This window comes from Schistocerca nitens, chromosome 9 (genome assembly GCF_023898315.1).
Source record: "Schistocerca nitens isolate TAMUIC-IGC-003100 chromosome 9, iqSchNite1.1, whole genome shotgun sequence".
In the NCBI taxonomy this organism is placed as follows: domain Eukaryota; kingdom Metazoa; phylum Arthropoda; class Insecta; order Orthoptera; family Acrididae; genus Schistocerca; species Schistocerca nitens.
The window spans coordinates 14024570-14051192 of NC_064622.1; the positions used below are offsets into that span (position 1 = coordinate 14024570).

The 26623-nt window shown below is 42.2% G+C and overlaps 1 protein-coding gene across 2 annotated transcripts in view; it reads left to right on the forward strand.

Moving 5' to 3' along the window:
• LOC126202985 (myrosinase 1-like) overlaps positions 1-26623 on the forward strand; it is a 485330-nt gene that overhangs the window by 364614 nt on the left and 94093 nt on the right. For both annotated transcript variants that reach the window (XM_049937174.1, XM_049937175.1), the window contains exon 4: positions 9579-9713. In XM_049937174.1, the coding sequence (XP_049793131.1) occupies positions 9579-9713 (135 nt within the window). The remainder of the gene's footprint in view (positions 1-9578; positions 9714-26623) is intronic.

A 26623-nucleotide genomic window follows, 5' to 3' on the forward strand; every position in this document is an offset into this window, starting at 1 on the left:
CGACAATAACTAAAAAGTTACACCACATTTGTGATTATTTACTTTCCTAATGACCCAGCGGGGCAACGGCCTTACCGCAGTGGATGATACACCGGTTCCCGTGAGATCACCGAAGTTAAGCGCTGTTGGGCGTGGCCGGCACTTGGATGGGTGACGATCCAACCGCCATGCGCTGTTGCCATTTTTCGGGATGCACTCAGCCTCGTGATGCCAATTGAGGAGCTACTCGACCGAATAGTAGTGGCTTCGGTCAAGAATACCATCATAACGACCGGGAGAGCGGTGCCCTGACCCCACGCCCCTTCTGTCCGCATCCTCCTCTGAGGATGACACGGCGGTCGGATGGTCCCGGTAGGCCACTCGTGGCCTGAAGACGGAGTGCTTAATGACCCAGCGAGATACGAAACGGTCCATTACAGGACAGTTTATTTACAATTCACTTGCAATGCACAGACATTTCCAGAGAAATGTCGTCTTTTACGTTAATAACAAAAAAAATTGCTGGTAAACACCAGAAGACCTGACCTTTTACAAAAAGTCGTCATATATGTATCCAACAAAGCAGAGTTCTGTTTGCTACACTTTCTGCCATATCGGTGAATCTGGAACTTAGGAAAGCTAGACGAAATGTAATACCTACATTATTTAACGTAACAAATAAGTCACCACAACTGTATCTTAAGGGGAAATCACACGGACGTGACAATAAAACGTCAAAAACAATAATACTGTTTCCCAACACAGGAGAAAGCATTTCCACAATTGTTGGTAAATCTGAGCAACAAACGGGAATAATCTTCAACACATTGGCTTTTGAAGCAAAAGTAACTACATTTACAGAAATATTCGTGTATTAGAAAGTCTAATGAAGAGTAAGAAAGGGCGCTTCATTGCACTCCTACGATAATTACATCAGATAACAACAAAAATATATGTTTCTGACGGGTGAACTGTGTTTATATTCTCTTCCTTTACGGGGAATAAGTTGCGTATATAAACATATTCTAAAGTATTTCTTCATGAATGACCTGCAGCTTATGTAATTTAAGCAGTGTGATTCGGCTATTTTTACATGCATTTCGCAATAATTCATGTCCCTTGGTAACTCACTAACGCATTGAACGCAAAATTAACAACTATTCCGTTAATTAAGTAGAATATAATTAAAAACAAACATGATGACTCATGCGACACTCTGCTTTCTCACCACTTTGAGCGCTAGTGTCGCTCTGTCTGTCAAATGGTAACAACTTTCTCATCGGAGAGTGTCGTGAATGTATTTACTAGACAGTGGTATTACCACTGTTTTCATTATTTTGATATCAAATACTATGGTTTTCCTTATAACTGAAGACAACGTAAGAGTTTCTGGCCACTGGAACACAATATGTCATCTTTCCACTCTTCGCTTCTTTCGAATTTTCTGACTGTGGAATCGGTCTGACGTTTATTCGACAAGTATTCGTGCCATCACAAATGTAAAATTGTAGATCGCCAAATTCTTTACTTTGGTCGTCATAAGTATCGCTTTGACCTCTGAGCTCGTTGATTCACCTCATACAGTAGGATTATCTGTTGAGTGAGCATTCGGATGCTCGGAACGAAATTTTTGTCGTCACGCGACCATGATGCGGCATAAGATTTGTCTAGAAGCGCTCTGCAGACTCAGTGTCATGACATCGCTAGTACAGTCAGAAACCGTTAAAACCTACCGTGAATTTTGTACACTCATGCCATATCCATCTTAATAATTTGCATTCAGTATCTGGACTGAAGTTTGCTTAAACCTTTGAACAGCATTCCCATTGTTTGTGGCCAAGTGTCACACTCCCTTTTTTGTTTTGTTTTAGGAAATGAAAGGAAAGCCATCACTATTTTCACGTATTGTGTTGTATGTCGTCCTATCGCCGAATTTATGTTTTAATGCGTTATGTTACGGTAGCGTTGCGAAATAGCTTCGTGGTACGTCAAAGTATGACGAAACACACCGAATTTGGAGCTACGGCATGCAGTAAGTTAGCTAGCTATTAGACATTCAAAATTTTTACGGGCAAATTTTTTCGCTTTTACTTTCAGCTATCGTGTTTGTAATTTTCGTTTAACGTTAAACAAACTAAAACATTTTGATATCTCAGGTATGATTGGTTAAAGGTGCGCTTCTAGTTGTTCAAGTGAACTGTTGTTTCCATGGTGTGCGCAATATTTGGACGACGAATCCAGCAGTCTTGGTCGGTCGGTGAAATATCGAACAGAAAAATGGAATCAACCAGTCTGCTGAAAACACGGAAGCACACAAACTAGAATATTAATCGAACATAATGATTCCCCGCCTCGTAGATGGTAGTCGTATTGCTGTCTATTGTGCGTGCCTAAAAATAAATACAAAAGTTTAGAAATCTGCATAGCCCGGAGGTTATGACTCAGACTGTCATACGTAGATCTTTCCCGCAGGTGCACATTGATTTAAATGTGTATACATTCAACGGATTAGCTGCTATAACTCTTCTTCAAAACCGAAATTATATCCAGCACTTGGCATAAATAACGGTCGTACAGTTGCGTGAAGTTGCCCTACCATTTTTTGCCTTCATTTCAGTGTGTCTCGATGATAATCAAGATGAAAGTGAATTACCGATGTCATTCGCGTGAGGACATTCAAAGCAATTTAAACTTTTGCTACACCCATTCGCGTGAGGGCATTCAGAGCAATTTAAACTTTTGCTACACCGGGACTCGAACCCGGATTTCCTGCTTGACGCCAGCGGTCGCCTCGATCGCCCATCCGAGCCCCACTCACGGCCAGATCCATATTGCCAACTTGTCGCACACTACTTCCGTAGTGCCTGCCCCCTTATGCAACACAATTTTCCCATTTATAAGTTATGGGGTTTGTGCTGCTGCTATGCACTTGACAGAATGCTGGTACTGCAAGCGAGAGCTGTTTGGTGACACATGATCTGGGGTGCAGAGAAACTTGTCGTTATGCTTTTATCCAAAATAATTACCTCTTTTATTCAAAATAGTTACCTCAGGAATCGTCCTTACATATATATACCACACGTTTGTAAGCCATCAGGACGACACATCCAAATGTAATGATTACATAACCACAACACAAGAAATAAACATGGTTATTATATACAGAGAACGAAATTAAAAACAGACCACAGACCATACATCAGTAGAGTTGCTCCAACAAATTGCCACAATCCATAAGAGTACATACTGGGGATGCTTTTAAACCAAAATTAAAAACGTCTGTATTCACTGAAATAATTACAAGCTGTGTATGTTACGTATTAGCCACTTGCAGATTATGAGTTACACATTAAATGTTTGTACACAAGTATGATACGTACCACTTCTTTACGCACAACATGATGTTTCGAAAAGACGTCCTTTGACGACTACTCGCAAAAGGAAACGTAAGTAAAATTAAAAATAAATAAACTTATTTTGTGGCTCTCTGTCAGGGTGGGTTGCCGTTGATGCACAAACTCTTAGTATTGTACGGTTGCAGTACATTCAGCAATGACCATTGTGTAGCCGCTTCATATTTTCAAGATTGCCATTTATCAAGATGAATCGAGTGCAGTTCCAGTTGAAGTTGTTGGTGTACTATATTCCCAGTGAGGCATGTCTGATCCTTTATTCCGTTCTAGCCATACTAATGCAGTAGTCCATTACCTGCTTCACCGTCTCTGAAACACTGCAGCCGTATCTACATTTGCTATTATTTTCGACAGAGTTGTATCGACAGATTCACGTTTACAGCAAGAGTTACTGTTATTATTTTATAGTTAACAAATGTTGTGAAAAGAATCCTAGTAGCGAAAGGTTCCCCCGACATGTATAAATATTGATTTTTCTACCCTGCAAAAGTCAGGAAGCCCATAGGAGATCCGTTCTTCACGAAAAGTTGTTTCCACGTACTACCAGGTCTGTTGTGCGTGCAACCATAGAATTATCCCCAAAAAAGGATTGTGCCGCCGACGGCAAGATCAGTAGAAACAGAGCACAAGCTCGCATTCGGGGGGTGGCGGGTAAAGAAGTGGACGGCGGCCTTTCAAAGGCACCGCCGCATCACTCGCCTGAAGCTCTTTAGGAGACCCCAGAAAACCTAAGTGTGGGTGGCCACTGGCGGAGAGACACCGGCAGTAGGCGAGTACAAGGTTGGGCGACCAGCACCTGCTGCCGCCTCACAACGTACAAGCGTTTAGGAGCTTCTGAGAAGCGATGTGAAATGGGACGATTACTCAAAATCGGTAGCTGAAAAGGCGAAGACTTGGACGCGTCGGAAGGCTTCTGTGAAAGCGCAGTGCACGTCGAAAGGGAATCTCATACAAGATCGTAATGCGACCAGTTCTAGAGTACTGTTGCAGTGTTCGAGTTCCTTATGAAGTAGACGTGGCAACAGACACCCAAAGACTTACGATGCGAGGATAAATACACTCTCAGAGAGAGAAAAAACCGACGCACCACGAAGGAATTATCAGAATGGGGCGAAAAGCGATAGACATGATGTTCGTACACAGACATTAGAACAGTTCCAAAGAAATTGGATGATTTATTCAAAAGAAAGAGCTTCACAAATTCAGCAGGTCAATAACGCGTTGGTCCGCCTTTGGGGCTGAAGCCAGTAGTTAGTCGGCTTGGCATTGACTGACAGATTTCTTGGATGTCCTCCTGGGGATTATTGTGCGAAATTCTGTACAACTGACGTGATATATCGTTAGAATCTCGAGCTGGTTGGAAGGCCCTGCTATAACGCTCCAAAAATTCTCAGTTTGGGACGGATTCTGTAACCTTGCTGGCCCCCTGGCGAGCACGAAGACAGGCAGTAGAGACTCTCGCCCTGTGCGGGCGGGCTTTACCTTGTACAAATGTAAGCCCACGTTGGATTACCCTGAAGGGCAACAGAGCGGGGCGCAGAATTTCTTCGACGTAGGGCTGTGCTGTTGGGAGTACAGCGGGTGACAACCAGAGGGGTTCCTGCGACGATATTAAATGGCACCCCAGACCGTCACTCCTGGTCGTCGAACCGTGTAGCAGGCGACAGCTGGACTGTTGTCCCACCTCTGTCCGGGGCAGCTCCAGACACATCTTCGGCCACGAATCTCATTGAGTGGAGTAGAATTGTCTTCAGTGAGTCCCGCTTCGAACTGAGCCCCGATGATCAGCAAAGACGTGTAGTTTAGCCTTACTATTAGAACGTGTACGCTAGATAACTCGTCAAATAATGTGCACGCAACATGATGGATGTCCTGCCTGTAATTCTTCAGTAGCAGCAGATGCGTTAAGTCGCTTATTTCCAAACTGGTGGGTGGAAACAGGCAGTGGTATTCACAGGTTTACAGCACGATCGCCTATCCTCAAGCCGTTTGATTTCTTCGTCTGGCGTGTGGCCTGCAAGCTGGTAGCAGCGGGGGTGTGGAGTAAACGTGAGAGCTAATTACTGCTGCGTGCAAGGCGGTTACTACAGGTACCTCGACACCTGTTAGTTCGTCAGTCATGCGGCGTGTACGAAAGGCGCCTGATGCAAACTTTTCTCACTTTCGACACACTCTTGAAAAATTTCACCAACAGAAACTATCCGGCACATAATAATGTCTTCATTTTTTGTTCACACCTTTGATTTCATTTATGTTACTCGTTATTTTAATTTTCCAATTTTTTTTTGCCGGTGTGCACATGACGCAGAGTGTGTAAAAAAAGTAAAGGAACACAGAAAAAATTTGATTTTCATGTAAAAATATAAATTTTAGCTTCCACGCCCACACGTCGATCTCTAAGGGTGCAACAGCTGTCTTACCTTTAGCTTATTATTTTGTCACGAACGAGCATTCTTTTGTAAGAAGCAGAGATCCAGATGGATGTCTGATCATCTGCTGAACATTGTGGGAGATAAAGAACTGTCTCATCCTCACGCCGGCTGGACGACTTTCCAGCGATGTAGGTGTTCTTAGGTACGAAACATGTTTAAGCCATCTGCAAATTCTGTCTCACAAGAATGACAATGCCTGTTAATTCGGCGGCCCAAGTTTCCTTGGGCAGTGGTGTTGACACTTCTGTGTCGTGGCCACTCAACGACTGCGACAACAGCACAAAAATCGCTGCTGCGCCAGTATTTTCATTCAAAGATGTACAAAATAATTTCATCACTCAGTTTGTCTCATCGACTTCTGCAACTCTGGTGGCAAAAATAACATAGTTATGTTTGAAAGAAACAAAGTTGATATCTGTATCAGGTTATTAATGAAGCTATAAGAAGGTATTACTTACTCTTCTGTGAGCCTCTGTCCACTGTTTGTCTCGGTGAAAACAGATTACAAATGCCTTTAACGGGGCGAAAGTAACTGTGGTGCCTCAGCTTTTGTGTATGTGTGTGTGTGTGTGTGTGTGTGTGTGTGTGTGTGTGTGTGTGAGAGAGAGAGAGAGAGAGAGAGAGAGAGAGAGAGAGAGAGAGAGAGATATTCCATAATTCTGGAACGCCAAGCTTGGTACACTTACGCATTAGTATCAGGGGATATTTACCGTGGGATTACGATACCCGTAGTTCTTGGCGTTGTGGGGATGGGTCTGTGAAAGTTTTTGGCTGGTAAGCATAGCGCTGGAAGGCCTGGAGCAGTTTCGAGCAAACTACTTACCTTATAGACGTGCTGTCTGTAAAAAAAAAAGCACTGTTGAGATACGACAAATCTAGCGTCCTTAGGGATCTAAGTGTGGGTGTAGAAGAGATGACAAGTAAAAGTGATGGAAAACTAGATATGTACACATTTTTTACACTATTGGTGGATTTCACTGCTTTTCCTGTCTAGAATAAGTTGTAACGCCGGAAATGCATATCCTCCTATTTCCATCTATTGTACTATTTTTTTCCTTATTTTGTTTCCTGAAGATATGACATTTCTGTGTCTTTATATATTGTAATTGTTTTACTATATATATATATATATATATATATATATATATATATGCATTTACATCAATGTATAATTGGTTTGTTTTGTAAATACTATTTGTATTTTTACGCTGGGTCTTGCCTAGGGAAAACTATGCTATCGAATGAATACATTGATAGGTCGTGTGGAGAACCAAAGTGTTTAGCATCTTTGGTAGTGTTAACTCTGCCGCATGGAGCACGGGCAGAGAGAGTCTGGCTGGAGTAGTGCAGTGGAGCAGGTGTGTTGTGTGACGCTCCCGCGAGTTGCCGCGCTTTCGGGGTTGAGCAGCATGTAATTGCGCTCGACTTGCTATGATAGTTTCTGACACGGTGTCGCGGACGGAAAGCATTAGCTGGCGCACATCAAGAGCCCGTTTCGCCTGGTGACCGTGTCGAGAAGAAGGCGCGCCAACATCCAGCTTCTGCAACAGCGACGGCCGACAATGAGTGACTGTCGCCACCTCCTCGATCGACGACTTCAAACCTCCAATCAACCAACAAGGAAGACTGGAAGCACGTAAAGTTTTAGAACAGTACGGCAGACCTCAACTTTTCAAACTGGTCCATTCGTGTCACCAAATTACAGCAACGTAGCATGAACCTTTGTTGCTCATTGCCCCAATTGCATTACCAAGCAGGGTCCCTTCCTTTTCCGGAATGAACTCGAGTGTCGTTGAAATTCAGACACCAGCATTAAGGGGCTCCGGAACGCCCTATACTTGCAATGTTAAAATAACGCTTATAAATTACATCTTTCCTCACAAAGTATTTGAGGTAGGAAGTTGAACTTTTTACAGATTATTTATTGGAATATGGGCTACAACTTAACACAGGGATTTTACAAAATTTTAGTTCAGTTATTAAAGATGATTTTTTTCAATTGTAATGAAAATTCACATTTTTTTGCAATATTTTTTTATGTATTCAAAAATATACAGTTTTTTGGAAAAAGGCTGTGTTAAATTATGCAGAAGGTACTGTGTAACATTTACTGAAAGTTTGAAACAAATATGTTTGGAAGATCCTTAGAAAACATGTAATTAGTATGAGAAAATAAAAGTTTTGGGAATCGAGCGACAAAGATTGGATTAACTTTTTAGTGCATTCCAGGTCCATAGGATGGATTATCTTCATCCTCTGCAAACTCCTCCTCCAGCTTCCTCTTGTTTGTAATTCTAGACTCTTTACAGCCCTGTCTGCAGCCCGAAGGCGTTCCTTGTCTAAAGCAAGCATCGCTCGTACCATGTTAAAAACCTATCTTCATTCCCATATTTCTAAATACCTTGCACCTTACAATGTTGCCATCATTGAAAGTCGCAACAGCATCATACACACCAAAGTGAAATGTTTCTATTCCAACAAATACAGTCTTGGGGATTCTCGACCATATAACACTATTTTCGAGATAACGACATAGTAAATAAACATGAAACAATCGACAATCACACTAGCGATATATATTGAACCATCACAGGTTAGCCACAACACATACTTTATCTCACATCACTAAAATGTACCTGATGAACACTGACGTTAATAATAACACCATTAGACAGCAGTTTAACAGCGCCACAGTGGGTCACGCCCATGTAGAACACATTTCAAAAAAAATTTAAAAATAGTTGTAGTCTTCGGAATTGAATAAATTATATATCTATTAAAAGGTAATAGTCTGCAGATTCAGAAAACGCAAAAAAGTAAAAATTGAACTTTTCATGATTTTGAGCCTTTCCGGAGCCCCTTAAAGTAATATCATTCCATTTCACTGCTTTAATTTCAAAGTTCAGTTAAAGTATTCATAGCTGGCTACAATATTTAGATTACACAAGCACAAATTAAGAGTGCGGGTTTTGTTACCATATTTTAACTTACCTGTGACTGCAGCTCAGCTTGGTACGTACTAAATTTTACTATTGTTAATTGTTCAGAATCATGGAATTCAAGTTGAAAGTTAAATCTCTTATTTCTAAATTGCGTAGATTCAAGTAGCTTTTGAAATGATTGTTGAGATAGCCCAAGACTAACCTTATTTTATAGAATTTCGTAGTGCTTCAGAAACAAAGTTTACTATTAATCTCAGTCATGAAATTAACTTTCAATTTTCCGGTTTTATTAATTCTTTTGCTAAATTAAGTCAGAGTGTAGCGAAATTTATTACTTCTGACAAACATTCAGTTTTCACACAACACGTGTCAACCTTCAGTTGCCACGCTTTTAGTGCTAAATATATGTGCATTAATCTTTCATTTTCAGTTATTATAGTAGTTGCCCATGGGACTGGCGACCGTAATTTTCCCCAAATCTCAAAAATCTAATAAACGCCAATTAATTGTTAACGTAACGACCGCACATTTACTTTCTTTATTAACTTTACACCTTTTCAAAATTAATTTCCACCAATTTCATTTGCATTTTTTCTTTCATCAAGATGTAACCGTTTCTTCCCTCTTTACCGACAGATTAACTTCGGTGACAATTGCTTTTCCCAAATTTCCATTAGGTGCAGGCGGTTTAATTTTTCACTGTCATTAAGGTCGATAAGAGAGGGGGAGGTTACAAAGTCTCGTGTAATAAACTAGATACAGATAAATAGAAACGGCTCTGACTGCTTGTGTTTGTTTTCTTTTTGCTTCAGTTTGACTTCTACCGCTTCTCCATCTCCTGGTCACGAATCCTGCCGCGCGGCACCGTCGACTACGTCAACGAGGAGGGCCTCTGGTACTACAACCGCCTCCTCACCGAGCTGATGGCGCACAGGATAACGCCTGTGGTGAGTCGGCCGCTTCTGGCGCAGGCTGTCTACGTCCATTTGCCCTTCCCCTCATCTCTGAACTTGAGCCTTGTTATATTCTTATTGCATACTCAGATTGTGTCGTACTATTCTAATGATAAACTCCGATAAGCCATATAACCCATGTGCCGCTAAACGTTTTTATCTACATCTACATGGATACTCCGCAAATCACATTTAGGTGCCTGGCAGAGGGTTCATCGAACCACCTTCACAATTCTCTATTACTCCAATCTCGTATAGTGCGCCGAAAGAATGAACACCTATACCTCTCCGTACGAGCTCTGATTTCCCTTATTTTATCGTGGTGATCGTTCCTTCCTATGTAGGTCGGTGTCAACAAAATATTTTCGCATTCGGAGGAGAAAGGTTGTGATTGGAATTTGGTGAGAAGATTTCGTCGCAACGAAAAACGCCCTTCTTTTAATGATGTCCAGCCCAAATCCTGTATCATTTCTGTGACTCAAATGGTTCAAATGGCTCTGAGCACTATGGGACTTAACATCTATGGTCATCAGTCCCCTAGAACTTAGAACTACTTAAACCTAACTAACCTAAGGACATAACACAACACCCAGTCATCACGAGGCAGAGAAAATCCCTGACACCGCCGGGAATCGAACCCGGGAACCCGGGCGCGGGAAGCGAGAACGCTACCGCACGACCACGAGCTGCGGACATTTCTGTGACTCTCTCTCCCATATTTCGCGAGAGTACAAAACGTGCTGCCCTTCTTTGAACTTTTTGGATGTACTCCGTCAGTCCTATCTGGTAAGGATCCCACACCGCTTAGCAGTATTCTAAAAGAGGACGGACAAGAGTAGTGTAGGAAGTCTCCTTAGTAGGTCTGTTACATTTTCTAAGTGTCCTGCCAATAAAACACAGTCTTTGGTTAGCCTTCCCAACAAAATTTTCTATGTGTTCCTTCCAATTTAAGTTGTTCGTAATTGTAATAGCTAGGTATATAGTTGAATTTACGGTTTGTAGATTAGACTGATTTGTCGTGTAACCGAAGTTAACGAGTTCCTTTTAGAACTCATGTGGATCACCTCACACGTTTCTTATTTAGGGTCAACTGCCACTTTTCGCACCATTCAGATATCTTTTCTAAATCGTTTTACAGTTTGTTTTGATCTTCTCATGACTTTATTAGTCGATAAACGACAGCGTCATCTTCAAACAACCTAAGACGGTGAAACGTCCCCTTTTAACAATTTTACTCGACTGTCCTTAAACTGACACACAATATTTTGTTAGCGCAACGCAATCTGACTTTCAATAATCCCTACAAAAGAATGGGCCCAGACTAACATTAAACTATACCTTTCACAACTCACTTACCTCACAAAAATCTTCGCTACTCAAGCTACTGCAATACAGCGAGCGCCACTACTGCCAGCTAAATAAAAGATTCAAACTACTGAAGGCACTAACTACTGATAGGCATAGTTAGCAAATGAAAGATTTTGATAGAGAACAACCAATGTATTTACCTCAATAGTCATAATATATGTAGCAGTTCATGACAAATTTCAAAACTCCGCCATCTCTCTCCCCACATCCACCACTGCTGGCGGCTCACCTCCAACTGCGCAACGCTACGCGCTGTTCACAGCCAGCTGCCTAACACTACAATGGCGAGTATTACAACAATGCAAAGCAGCCACAGACTGCACACAGCACAGCCAGTGATTTTCATACAGAGGTGGCGTTACCAATAAAAAAACCTAAACAGCCTACTTACAACGGCTGCCCAGATTGTCTCTCAAATCGTTTATATAGATAAGGAACAGCAAAATGCCTATAACACTACCTCGTGGAGCGCCTGAAATCTATTCTGTTTTACTCGATGACTTTCCGTCAAGTACTACGAACTGTGACCTCTCTGACAGGAAATCACAAATCCAGTCACATAACTGAGACGATATTTCATAAGCACGCAATTTCACTATGAGCCGCTCGTGTGGTACAGTGTCCAAATCCTTCCGCAAAACCAGAAATACGTAATCGATCTGAAATCCCTAATAAATAGCACTCACCACTTCATGTGAACAAAGAGCTAGTTGTGTTTCACAGGAGCGATGTTTCGTAAACCCATTTTTTACAGTAATGTATAAAAATTTGAAGTAAATCGGAAACGAACATTTTGAGATTTTTCCCCTTTGTGTGTGTGTGTGTGTGTGTGTGTGTGTATATTAAAAAATTTGGTACCTAAAAACACACTCATATTGTAGAATTCAACGTTGTGTCAAGATACATTTGTACAATGTTTCCGTGTATATTACGTATAAACCAGATGGCGTTCCAGTAGTTATATGAAAGCACTTCAGTATCGAATGTAAAGTTGCGTCAAAATTTCAAAAAATCCGTGAAGATCTTTCGGAGACTTGAGAGTCTGAAAAAACTAGAATCTACTTTTGTACTTTTGTAGAAACTGTAAATGTTCCTAATCGCAAATCTCCAAAAGTTTCTGACCAAACGTTTTGAAATTTTGGTACAAAGTTGAATTGGAATACGCGTGTGTTTTGATACACCTGTTTTAATAAGAGTAATACATTTTTTCAAATTTAATTGTAGGGAAACTGTCAAAAAAATCATAAAAATCATATATCAATAAAAAATAAAAACGCGTTCCTAACAACACGGCTCTATTAGAGTGCAACGTTATCGCAAAATTTCAATGCATTCGGTCAAGAACTTTCTGAGATATCTGATTTTTGACAAACCAACAATTACATTTTTAGAATGAAATTTTCATAAAAATTATTTAAAAAACAGTTACAGTGATTGAGACCTCCACAGCGGGTCAGGCGCCATCGCCGTCATCCAGAGGTGCAAACTGTGATGATGGCCCGTAATTAAAAGGCCGAAACCGGTGTGAAGTTAATATCGGCTGCGATCAACACTGCTTTTAAATAATTTTATAAAAATAAAGATCGCTGTTCTATAATAACGTTATGTAAAATTATGAATGAAATTTTGACTCTGCAGCGGAGTGTGCGCTGGTGTGGAACTTCCTGGCAGATTAAAACTATGTGCCGGATCGAGACTCGCACTCTCGGGGCCTTTGCCGTAAGCGGGCAAGTGCTCTACCATCTGAGCTACTACTGGCGGAAGTAAAGCTATGAGAACGGCTCTTGAGTCGTGCTTAGTTAGCGGAGTTGGTAGAGCACTGTTTTTTTTCTTCAACATACGCTCAAAAGCTACTTGAAAATAATGTGTAATTCTTTAGTTTACATGAAAATAAATACAACGTGTGTGTTTATGGCACTTCAACCAACTTCGATCTAATTTTTCCCGATTTTCCGTATTATCTGGATTTCTATATTCGAATGAGATACGGTTCCAGATAGTCCGGATACGGGAGCTTCCATTTTATTTGCCCATTTTAGTTGACTTCCATGTTGCTGTCACCTGTGACTGGCTTTGACCATTTCGTCACGACCTCTTCGAACGCGATAGCTTAGATTTTCAAATGGCACCAGCACACACCAACAGCAGAAAGCTATATTATTGTTGTCACGGGCTTAGCGGGGGCGTAAAGATGTCATGTAAAATTAAAAAACAAATCGGTGTACTTCGTGGGGCCAGTTTCCTCAAAATATATGTGGCTGGAAAGTCTGTGCGCTGACGAACAAACCGTGTTTTGCCCTTCTCTGCAGAGAAAGTGCTACTGTTATGAGCCGTAAATTATTCATTGTACAATCAGTGTAATAAAACTTAACAAATGTTAGTAATACAACCAGTTAGGAATAAAATAGGTGTAAAATAACTAAAAAATTTTAGTAATGCCAGCAATATTCACTGCGTCATGTTAATTTTGATGCTTCACAGTTGTTGTTGTTGTTGTTATTGTTGTTGTGGTCTTCAGTCCTGAGACTGCTTTGATGCAGCTCTCCATGCTACTCTATCCTGTGCAAGCTTCTTCATCTCCCAGTACTTACTGCAACCTACATCCTCCTGAATCTGCTTAGTGTATTGATCTCTTGGTCTCCCTCTACGATTTTTACCCTCCACGCTGCCCTCCATTGCTAAATTTGTGATCCCTTGATGCCTCAAAACATGTCCTACCAACCGATCCCTTCTTCTAGTCAAGTTGTGCCACAAACTTCTCTTCTCCCCAATCCTATTCAATACCTCATTAGTTACGTGATCTACCCACCTTATCTTCAGCATTCTTCTGTAGCACCACATTTCGAAAGCTTCTATTCTCTTCTTGTCCAAACTGGTTATCGTCCATGTTTCACTTCCATACATGGCTACACTCCATACAAATACTTTCAGAAACGACTTCCTGACACAAATCTATACTCGATGTTAACAAATTTCTCTTCTTCAGAAACGATTTCCTTGTCATTGCTTCACAGTACGGACGTGTTCTTGACGCTTGTTTCCAGTAAAAGTGGTGTAACGCGAAATTGCCTGTCGAAGGGTTGAGTTAATTTCTCGCCAGTTAGGTCGGCTTTAGGACTGGGGAAACAAACGCATACGCCATCATCCCACTTATGGTAGTGTCACGACAGGCCGTCATCGATAATTCACGAGCGGGTATTGTTGCGTAATGTAACAAGCTCCGTCTCACCGTCTGCACTAGACCACAAACTGCGCAGTTATTTGTTGTCAACAGACGCAGTTTATGGTGTTATTGTTTACTTTAGCTCAGTATACGTACCATGAAAAACGTTCACGAAAAACCGATTATCAAGAAATAATACTGTAGTTGCGAAAATATCCTATGTAATTTAATACCCTTTTTCTTCTTCTAACACAAAATAAAAATCGTTCACTACGAAAAGCTTTTGCTTTTCGGACTAAATCATGCACCTGCTTTCTGGAGACGCGACTGCCCCTTGCTTTCTTAGTGTTTTTGCCAAAGTGAAGTAACTAAGCAACGGTTGCTGCTCCTGCTACATCGCCGCTTCTCTCTAAAAATAAAATAAAATAAAATAAATAAAAAATAAAAAAAATAAATTCAGTTTTCGGATTTGTTGTACAGTTGTCAAAGTAGATGAAGTAAGAGTCAAAATAAGTGAATTTTGTGTCAAAGTCATTTCATGGTGTTTGTTTTTAAATCCAGCTACCTAAAATACTTTATTTTTTATGCGCAACAGCAAAAAAGTAATCTTTAAACATTGTAAAACTATACTATGGTATCACTAGATGAATTTGTTGCACTGGATGCTGATGTCTGCAAAGTGTCGATTATGAAAAAAAAATATACTTGAGCTCAAAACATCGAATCGATGGCGAATTTCGGAATAAAATTTGCAGTTCGTGCCTTTACTATATCAGATATGCAGTTCATCATCAGAAGTATGCACAGCTACTTACATGCGCCTTGGAATTGCAAAATAAATAAAACAATGGACGATATGGATAGAACTGCGGAAAATTTGTTGGTGGAGAAGACATTACAAAAAAGAATAACAGCTTACAGTGCAGTATTGTGGCACCCTGACGAAGTACTGTGCTTGTACATTAAAAGTGTGCATACAATACAGTATAACTAAGTACTGTGCCCATACAGTACAGTATAGAGTGGTACATTGATCACAAGTACAGTATGATAAGTACAGTGTCTGTCCAGTACTATACAGTGGAATACAATGCCTGTACAGTACAGTAGAGTGTAGTATGGTATGGTGTAAAACAGTGTTCATACAGTATAACAATGTACAGCAGCTGTGCAGCACAACTAAATGAAATACATTGCTCTTACAGCACAGTGTAGTGCAGTAGAACACATGCACAATACAATATAGCAGAATAAAGTGCCTGAACCGTATAGTGAAACACAGTGCTAGTACGATACACCACACTGTAGCACAAGACAGTGCATGTATAGTATGGTAGAATGTAGCACAGTGCCTGTACAGTGCATCAGAATGAAGTACAGTACCTGTACAGTAAAAGTTAATGCAGTACAGTTCCCACACAGTACGATATAGTCCAAAATGCGTGCACAGTACAGCATACTGCAAAATAAAGCCCATACAGTAGAGTACAGTACAGTACAGTCGCTAAAGTGCCCAGACAGTGACCATACAGTACAGTATAGTGCAATACAGACTCTGCACAGTACAGTATAGTGCCCATACTGCACAATTTAGTGTATTACTGTGCTTGTTCAGCACATTATAAGAAAGTACAGTGCTGACACAGTAGAGTATCCTGCAATACAGTGCCAGCACAAAAAAGAAAAAATGGTTCAAATGGCTCTGAGCACTATGGGACTCAACATCTTAGGTCATAAGTCCCCTAGAACTTAGAACTACTTAAACCTAACTAACCTAAGGACATCACACACACACACACCCATGCCCGAGGCAGGATTCGAACCTGCGACCGTAGCAGTCCCGCGGTTCCGGACTGCAGCGCCAGAACCGCAAGGCCACCGCGGCCGGCGTGCCTGGACAGTACAGTACAGTACAGTACAGTGTCCATATAGTGCAGTATAGCACAGAGCAATGCAGTGGCCATACATTACACTGTAGTGAAGTCAGGAGTCCATACATTACGTTACATTACATTACAATGCAGTACAGTACAACACAATACAGTGCAGCATAGCACAGTACAGTGCCCGTACAGTACAGTAGGAGGAGGTACAGTGCCTGAGCAGAATGAACTACAGTGCCCGTACAGCACAGTATAAAAAAATACAGCGCCTGTACTGTACTGTATAATGCAGTGCAGTACCTTTGCAGCACAATGTGTCACAGTACAGTACCTTTGCAGTTCAATATGGTATGGTATAGGGCCTGTGCAGGACACTATAGTACAAGTGCTCATACAGTGTAGTATAGTACAGTGGAATGCTCATAGAGTACAGCATAGTGCAATACTGTGCCTGTTCAGCACATTATACAGCAATACCGTTCCCATATAGCACAGTATCATCTCAGTGTCAAACTGGAAATGCATGCCACTCAGCAGTATTTCCATTTGTGGAAAGAGGTGGAAAGAGGAAGGAGTCACTGGGTCCAATGCCAGGAGAACATGTGAGGACGTTGGGGGGGGGGGGGGGAGGGGAAGGTAGTGAGAAACAGTTTGATAGCCCAAAGAAGCAGCGTGTGTAACTGTGTCCTGTGCAGATTGGACAGATCTGTTCTCATGGAATAAAAAAAAAAAAGTGTTGGGTAGTTTCCTGCGATGCTTCATCTAGACAGGTGTCTGTCACCTCGTCGTGAGATTTCGGTGCTATGCTCTTATGATCGTTTGCCCTGTTACAAGTATTATCTGATAGCCCCACTCTGTGGCAATTCCAAGAAACCTCAGCATCACCCTACATGACGATGGTTGGTTCTTCATCTTTTTCGGCAGTTGCGAATCCAAGCATTCCAAATGCTTGTTTTCTCCTCTGTCTTAAGATCATTACGGTACAGCTAGTGGTCGTCGAAGGTGACTAAGGGGCTGAAGGATTCACCTAGACTGGCCAGACACGGCTGCCGAAGTTCGGCTGGCTTCTTTAGGCGGGGGGGGGGGGGGGGGGGTTACCAGTTGCGGAATCCAACTGGGGTGCCCTCTGTCACGGTCAGAGCGGCGTGCAACGCGCTGGAAGCCAACCCCTGTCTGGGTTTCGCTTTTTGCACCGCCGCTTCGATTGTGAGTTGCCAGTCGTCGACGTCGAGGACCCCCCCCCTCCCCCTCTCCACGTTACTCGCGTCCTGCCCACTTCCGCCAACTCAATACTGTCTGTTGCACAGCGTCGTTATCAATCAGTCTCAGTAAACGGGTTACTGTATACAGTACTCCACTTTATGAAAGCATTGCGCCATCGCGTTTTTTGGTCATCCAGCGGCGCGGTGCCATCGCGTTTTTTGGTCATCCAGCGGCGCGGTACGGTACTGTGGTGCAGGGATTTCAGTGTTAACGAGGAATGGAGACACGTATCTGCAAATAAACAATTGCTTACTTAACTTTATTGTTTCCTGTTGATAATTAGAACTTTCTCTACTCCTCACACACTAAGATGACAAATCTACGGGACCTACAACATAATGAAGCCAGTGGTTCTAATGATAAAGTTCAGCAACTGCGTTTTGTTAAGCGCCGTGGAATCTTGAAGGAGCAAAACGGATCTTCAGCAACAACAACAACAGCGGAAATCTGTGAGGTATCGGAAATTCTTACTCACCTCTTTGACATAACTTCAAAAACCATTTACCGAAACATTAGAAATGGATATGATATTGTATTTCCTGTGTTGTTAAGAAGAATGGTGCATGCACGCATGCGTGGCCAAAGGAGCAGCCACTGCAGCGGCTACAGTCGTTATGAAATACATGAATTCGCAGTTGCGAATACGACCAACCGTCATCTGTATAAGGAAATAATGACAGTGAAAATTTGTGCCGATCGGGACTCGAACCCGCATTTCCCGCTTTACTGTCCGTGCACGAGTGACGGCCACGCCCAGACTTCCGTATGTCGCCGTTCCTGCGTCACACAGCCTGTACTCTGACACGCATTACGTGATTCCCGTTCAGGGGACGCCATTTTAATTGAAAGTGTCTGGTATCGGCGTATAAATACCATGTTTCAGTGCCTCTGTTGTTAAAAAGAACGAGGCAATGTTTCTTCGGACGTGTCCTCCCTTGTACGCGAATTAAATTATGTGCCTACTGGGTACAAGTTCGGTGATAATTTTCGCAGTCCTTACACTGACAGCGATATATCTAAGACAGAACTCATTACATCACTAGGTAGTTTGAACATTACTTTCAGAATTTATTCTAGAGCTGCGTTCCACCTCCATTTAGCAAACGTAAATTCCTTTTACCTCATTTTTGTGGCCCAGACGTACATCAGCACATCGGCACCGTCTTCAGTACCTCCTTGTTTTTATTGAAAATCTGAAAATATAAACGAATTAGCAACTATTTATCATAATATTGATACATTCCATCCTGGATTTTCCATTGTTTGAAAATATAAAAGCATTTTTATGAGAGTTTCGAGTGAGTTTTAGATGTAAGCATTTTGTTAAAGAACTATCTTGAATTTTATATTGAGATTTGTCCTCAGGAGTTATTGTGGGGCTGGTTGGCGAATGCCTGGCTAAACGTTGAAATAATATGTCTTTGGTTTGTGATGATCTAAAAGTAAAGTGGAAAGGTTAGTTTTCTAAAACAGGCGGAACTGAGTCATACATATTTTTTGGAAACGCGCACACTCTTGAGTTATCGAATCCACAGCGCAGAAAACCTAACCAGTCCGTAAATTCGCCAGTAGAGATCTACTGATTTCTGTTTAATTCGCATAAGAAGGCGTATTCTTTTGCGCGCTCAACAAATCCTGATGCGTTTTAAAAGTGGTCTTCCCGTTTCGTATTATCTTTCCTGGGATGAGGCTCACAACCACTTAACTGCCAAAACAATGATATCTTTTTCTTAAGGATTTTTAATTTTGTTTTTGTTCTTTTACAACTTTTGTGTTTCAAGAGGTACTGGAAAAGGCACAACATGCGACAGTTGATTTTTGACACCTCTGGGTTAATAAAGTCACTCGCTCAGAAGTTTTCGCTGCCATTACGGTGCACCGTCCCTTCCGCGTGCGCTCCTACATTACATTACAGAGAACAAAGCGAGCGTCCCGCCATTCCCTGAAGACCAGGGGATGCAATCGATAGAGCCAGCCAGACAAGCAGCCAGCCAGCCAGCCAGCTCTCCCTCCCTCCCTCCACATGTCGTCCCTTTCTTCTCAGAATTATGCTCCTTCGCAAGCCCCCTCGATTGGTCAGATGCAGTATTTATGCTTATAAATACACATATCCATATTAAAACGGTAGGCCGAACTAGCGACTCGAACCACTATTTTTATGTCTTTCTAAAATACACTACTGGTCATTAAAATTGCTACACCAAGAAGAAATGCAGATGATAAACCGGTATTCATTGGACAAATATATTATACTAGAACTGACATGTGATTACATTTTCACGCAGTTTGGGTGGATAGATCCTGAGAAATCAGTATCCAGAACAGCCACCTCTGTCCGTAATAACGGCCTTGATACGCCTGGGCATTGAGTGAAACAGCTTGGATGGCGTGTACAGGTACAGCTGCCCATGCAGCTTCAACACGATACCACAGTTCATCAAGAGTAGTGACTGGCGTATAGTGACGAGCCAGTTGCTCGGTCACCATTGACCAGACGTTTTCCACTAGGTGAGAGATCTGTAGAAGGTGCTGGCCAGGGCAGCAGTCTAACGATTTCTGTATCCAGAAAGGCCCGTACAGGACCTGCAACATGCGGTCGTGCATTATCCTGCTGAAATGTACGGTTTCGCAGGGATCGAATGGAGGGTAGAGCCACGGGTCGTAACACATCTAAAATGTATCGTCCACTCTTCAAAGTGCCGTCAATGCGAACAAGAGGTGACCGAGACGTGTAACCAGTGGCATCCCATACCATCACGCCGGATGATACGCCAGTATGGCGATGACGAATACACGCTTCCAATGTGTCCAAACACGGATGCGACCATCGTGATGCTGTAAACAGAACCTGGATTTATCCGAAAAAATGGCGTTTTGCCATTTGTGCACCCAGGTTCGTCGTTGAGTACACCATCGCAGGTGCTCCTGTCTGTGATGCAGCGTCAAGGGTAACCACGCAGTTTGGGTGGCTAGATCCTGAGAAATCAGTACCCAGAACAACCACCTCTGGCCGTTATAACGGCCTTGGTACGCCTGGGCATTGAGTGAAACAGCTTGGATGACGTGTACAGGTACAGCTGCCCATGCAGCTTCAACACGATACCACAGTTCATCAAGAGTAGTGACGGTCTCCGAGCTGATAGTCTATGCTGCTGCAAACGTCGTCGAACTGTTCGTGCAGATGGTTGTTGCAAACTTCCCCATCTGCTGACTGAGGGATAGAGACGTGACTGCACGATCCGTTACAGCCATGCGTATAAGATGCCTGTCATCTCGACTGCTAGTGATACGAGGCCGTTGGGATCCAGCACGGCGTTCCGTATTGCCCTCCTGAACCCACCGATTCCATATTCTGCTAACAGTCATTGGATCTCGACTAACACGAGCAGCAATGTGGCGATACGATAAACCGCAATCGCGATAGGCTACAATCCACGTTGGAAACGTGATGGTACGCGTTTCTCCTCCTTACACGAGGTATCACGACAACGTTTCACCAGGCAACGCGAGTCAACTGCTGTTTGTGCATGAGGAATCGATTGGAAACTTTCCTCATGTCAGCACGTTGTAGGTGTCGCCACCGGCGCCAACCTTGTGTGAATGCTCTGAAAAGCTAATCATTTACATATCACAGCATCATCTTCCTGTCGGTTAAATTTCGCGTCTGTAGCACGTCATCTTCGTGGTGTAGCAGTTTAGTGGCCAGTAGTGTATTTTTTGGGGACAATGGTGAAAAAGTACATACGGACTTCAGATTCTCGTTGTCCTTTATTTCACTTTTGAATGCATTACGGGAACAGCAGTGATCAATGTCTTATAAATAATTACTATTAAAAACAGTCTTGATTACGATTTATTTAACTAGGTGACCGGTTTCGACCACTACTGTGGTCATCTTCAGACCATTGAGTAGGAACCTTTTTCTCCAACAGAAAGAGGTTCCTACTCAATGGTCTGAAGATGACCACAGTAGTGGTCGAAACCGGTCACTTTATTTCACTGTTTGGCAAATAGCTGAATTCGCCCTCTTTGATATTATCAAGGTGTGTCGCTTGAAGGGTGTCGTATTGCACATCAGTGTCGGGGGACAAGGAGGGTGCAATGGCCGCCCTATTAAGAGTTTCACACGGTCATATTAGGTATCGGCAGAACTGTGACAGACGCGTCGAAGTGCACATGTAAAACTGTTTTATCACAGTGCTAGCACACGTGACACATTGAAGAAGGTCAGAGTAAAAACACGCATGGCGTGGTCGGCGGCTGACATTCAGACAGGACGCGTCTCAGCCTCTACTAGGAACGCCATCAGATGTCGCTTCCACCCTCCCCCACCCAAATCCCCTCTCCTCCTGCCTTCAACACTAACGTATGGAGCATGACGTGCTGTAAGCATTAACAGTTTTAACTGTGATTAACTTCTCATGGTTGGGATTCACAGTCATATAATATTTCTTAAAAGGCATCATAGTCGCCGTTGAATGTATGAAATATTTATTATTACGATTGCAATTTCGGCCTTATGGCCATTTTCAAGTAACACTGCAAAGTTACAGTGTCAGAATATAAAATATATATAATGATTTACATGAGGGCTATCATTCGCTACTGAGGCCAGTTTAGACGGAAAACTATTTACCATAAAGGTACCCAACTTTATACGACTTATGTTCACATTGCACTGCAGGATTTTCGTTGTTAATACTGTTAGTGTCACGACTTGCCGTCAGGCGCCCGTACTGAAACACATGCAGCAGTGTGCGATACAGCTACAGACAGTCAGCATGGGTTAGTTACATGTTCCATAGGCCATCTGAACTATTCTTTTATCGAAATGACGTATCAGTCAGTTTACAGGATATGTGTACATGACTTGTGTTAACGTTATGAACGCATTGTTTTTTATTCCTACTCATGCCTCTACACTTAAAAACTAGATGTTTTTTTTTCTTTTTTTGCTGGATGTCAGTTTTTAAATAGAAATTCGCCCATGAAATAGAAGGAGCTGACCAGGAGAAACGATTTTGTGTTACAATCAAGACTTGCAGCGCAGTGCTACCTTGGGGTTGGTTGGGTTGTTTTGGGGGAAGAGACCAAACAACGAGGTTATCGGTCTTATCGGATTAGGGAAGGATGGGGAAGGAAGTCGGCCGTGCCCTTTGAAAGGAACCATCCCAGCATTTACCTGGACCGATTTAGGGAAATCACGGAAAACCTAAATCAGGATGGCCGGACGCGGGATTGAACCGTTGTCCTCCCGAATGCGAGTCCAGTGTGCTACCGCAGTGCTACCTGTCAAACATCTTCTGGTATTGTGAAAATCACAAATTTTTGTTACGTCATGCTCCTTTCTGGACCACTGAAATTTTCCTTCAGTGTCGTAGAATTGGACATCACTTCGATTATCAAATTATGGTGGATTATTTATGACGAATTTCATTAGCGAATATAAGTATTTTGATGGTGCAGTTAAGATTTCCAACTTCTTTAAGAAATACGTAGATGACAAGTGGACGTCAACACCGCGTATTATTCTTTCTGCTCGCTTTTCCGGAATTAATACTTTCTTTCTAAATTGTGTGTTACCCCAAAAACTATTCCTTACGTCTGTACTGAGTAGAAATATGCAAAATGTGTCAGGAGGGTGGCCTGCCGTTGTGGCCGAACGGTTCTAGGCGCTTCAGTCTGGAACCGCGTGACCGCTACGGTCGCAGGTTCGAATCCTGCCTCGGGCATGGACGTGTGTGATGTCCTTAGGTTAGTTAGGTTTAAGTAGTTCTAAGTTCTAGGGGACTGACGACCTCAGAAGTTAAGTCCCATAGTGCTCAGAGCTATCTGACCGATTTTGTCATGAGGTTGCTTCATTAGTTACGAAGACAAGCAATTACATGAACAAAAGTAGCTCAGAACTGATTGATACACGCAGCAATAATGCTTCTTCCAGTTCAGGTTTTCATAAAAACAAACACCCAAAAATATGACGCATTTCGCCCTACTTACTGACACTTGTTCATGTGCTGCATCAATTGTTGGTCTGACTATGAGTTGGACAGAAGTGAATATGCTGTGTCTCTTCAAATTACAAGGATGATCCATTTTCAGAAAAACACTGAATAATTCTTTGTAAAATGTCATTAACAGTCTCTTCTCTTGCTTTCTCTCTCATGGAGTTAACTATATTACTAGAATGACGTGCCAAAACTGCTAGTTTCGCTTGTTGAATGTTAAGTGGAAGGCTATTCACATATACAGGGTGTTACAAAAAGGTACGGCCAAACTTTCAGGAAACATTCCTCACACACAAAGAAAGAAAATATGTTGTGTGGACATGTGTCCGGAAACGCTTACTTTCCATGATAGAGCTCATTTTATTACTTCTCTTCAAATCACATTAATCATGGAATGGAAACACACAGCAACAGAACGTACCAGCGTGACTTCAAACACTTTGTTACAGGAAATGTTCAAAATGTCCCCCGTTAGCGAGGATACATGCATCCACCCTCCGTCGCATGGAATCCCTGATGCACTGATGCAGCCCTGGAGAATGGCGTATTGTATCACAGCCGTCCATAATACGAGCACGAAGAGTCTCTACATTTGGTACAGGGGTTGCGTAGACAAGAGCTTTCAAATGCCCCCATAAATGAAAGTCAAGAGGGTTGAGGTCAGGAGAGCGTGGAGGCCATGGAATTGGCCAGCCTCTACCAATACATCGGTCACCGAATCTGTTGTTGAGAAGCGTACGAACACTTCGACTGAAATGTGCAGGAGCTCCATCGTGCATGAACCACATGTTGTGTCGTACTTGTAAAGGCACATGTTCTAGCAGCACAGGTAGAGTATCTCGTATGAAATCATGATAACGTGCTCCATTGAGCAGTACATACTGACGAAACTAAAATGAGGTCTAACATGGAAATTAAGCGTTTCCGGACACATGTCCACATAACATCATTTGTTTATTTGTGTGTGAGGAATGTTTCCTGAAAGTTTGGCCGTACCTTTTTGTAACACCCTGTATAAGGAAAATGAATGGATCCGTAACTGAATCCTGTGGGAGACCCTTTGTGATTTCTCCCAAGTCACTAAAATTTTCTACTTTTCCAAGATTGTCTAATTTAATTGTCTAATTTATTTAGGACAACTTTCCGCATTCTGTTTGTTAAGTGTGATGCAAACCATTTTTGTGTAAAGCCACCAATTCCATAACAGTTTTATCGAAACAACAGCAATAGCGCTGCTGCATTAAAACAATACCGAGAGGTGCTCTTTCCGCAGCAGGGTTGAAGAACGTGATTCGAAGTTCGAATTAACTGGCGATTTGCGAATTGCTTCTGCGCCACAAACTGTTTGAAAGTGCTGCTGTTGACGTGGTTGAAAATGCTGGACGCAACGTGCGATATTCAAGCAGCGCACGAACTGTGTCACGACACGTGAACATTCCGTGGCCCACCGTTCGAAAAGTGGTGCAAACAATATTCTGAAATGGTATCTGTACAGACTCCACATTACTCAAGAACTTTTGCCACGTGACGCAGACGTTCGGGTAGTCTTCGCTGTTACATTTCTTGCAAGGGTTTAATTTTAGCGACATGTGGACTTGAAACATTTCGTGCAGGGATGAAGCACGCAGCAAACGCAATGGGATAGCGAACACACAACTGTCGCATTTGGAGTTCGTCGCCGGCAACGAACGTGCATGAAGTTCTCCTCCATAGTGGACGCGTCACTGTGTGGTGTGGTTTCACGGCACAGTTCACGATTGGTCCATTTTTCTTTGAGGAACTCTGAGCCCAAAGACCAAGCATATGCAGCGTGCACGGCACACGCTACTGTGGTCAGGGAGAGGAAATTGGAAATGTGTGGTAAAGTCTTATGGGACCAAACTGCTGAGGTCATCGGCCCCTAAGCTTACACACTACTACTTAATCTAACTTAAACTAACTTACGCTAAGGACGAGACACACACATATGCCCGAGGAAGGACTCTAACCTACGTGACAAGACGCTCAGACCGCGCGGCTACCGCGAGCTGCAGTGGACTCATCTGTTCTGATGCACGGCGGAGCTCCACCTGACACTGCTGGTGACGTCACTCGGTTACTCCGTAACACGTCTGGAGAAAACAGAATCATTGGCCGATCGTTCCAAACTGCGTGTCTAACAAGATTGCCAGATTAGAACCCACGTGATTGTTAGGTGTGGGGTTACTTGGCTGACAGGCTTTATCAACGAGACACTAACACACGTTGGAAGCTGAAGATGAGCATAAAGGAGGCTGTCGAGGATGCATATGGTCGTCACATTAAGCTACGTTTGAAACCTGGAACGTAAACTTCGTAAGCAATTAACAAGTGTTAGACTCTCACGTGGAAATTAAAATTATTTTTTCAATGGTTTATTCGTTATTTCTCTTCCATATCTCCGTACAAATGTTTCCACAAAGCTTCATTATACTTCTATCACTCGTTTTTCATGCGATGTCCTGTCAAGTAGGAAAATTTTAATTTTAACCACCTTGGAGCTATACAACGCTCAAGGGGCCAAAATTACCTAATTGACAAATAATGAAATAAAGCGCTTATTTAAACAAAAAGTTCTTTAAGAAATTAAGAGCGGCTATATAGCCATACGTAAAAAGAGAATTTTCCTGGAACAAAAGTGATATAAAGTCTGCCACTATTGTCGTTAGATTGTGACTTAGGGCCCGTTTGACATACGCAGTACTTAAACCCTTAAGTACTATGGACGTTAACATGTACATAATTACTATGGAAGGGTCTCAAAGACGATGTTTCCATTGTTCTGTGTAGAACCATTGTTTCGGTGAACATATATTTTCATGACTTCCTGTTGTCCATCACATTTTTTAAAAGTTTAAACCACTTGGACTACTAAAACACAGAAAAATTCGCAATATTTTTTATTTTATTTATTACTAAAATAACGGTAGATGGTTACCCACATACTCAATTACAAATTATCATCAGGGAGGTAATATTACAGATTCGCAACGTAACTATGTTGAAAAACACACTTGGGTTATGAGAAGTAGTATGTGAAATCAACTTTGAGTTTATTACTCATCGTTTTAACATACAGCGCTTATTGCACTCCATAATTTTATGAAAGGAGAAACTTTGCCACATTTTAATTTGAAAAATGAAAGTGATAACGTATTCTTATATGGCTCTGAATGATATTTTACGTACATTCGGCCTGCTTGC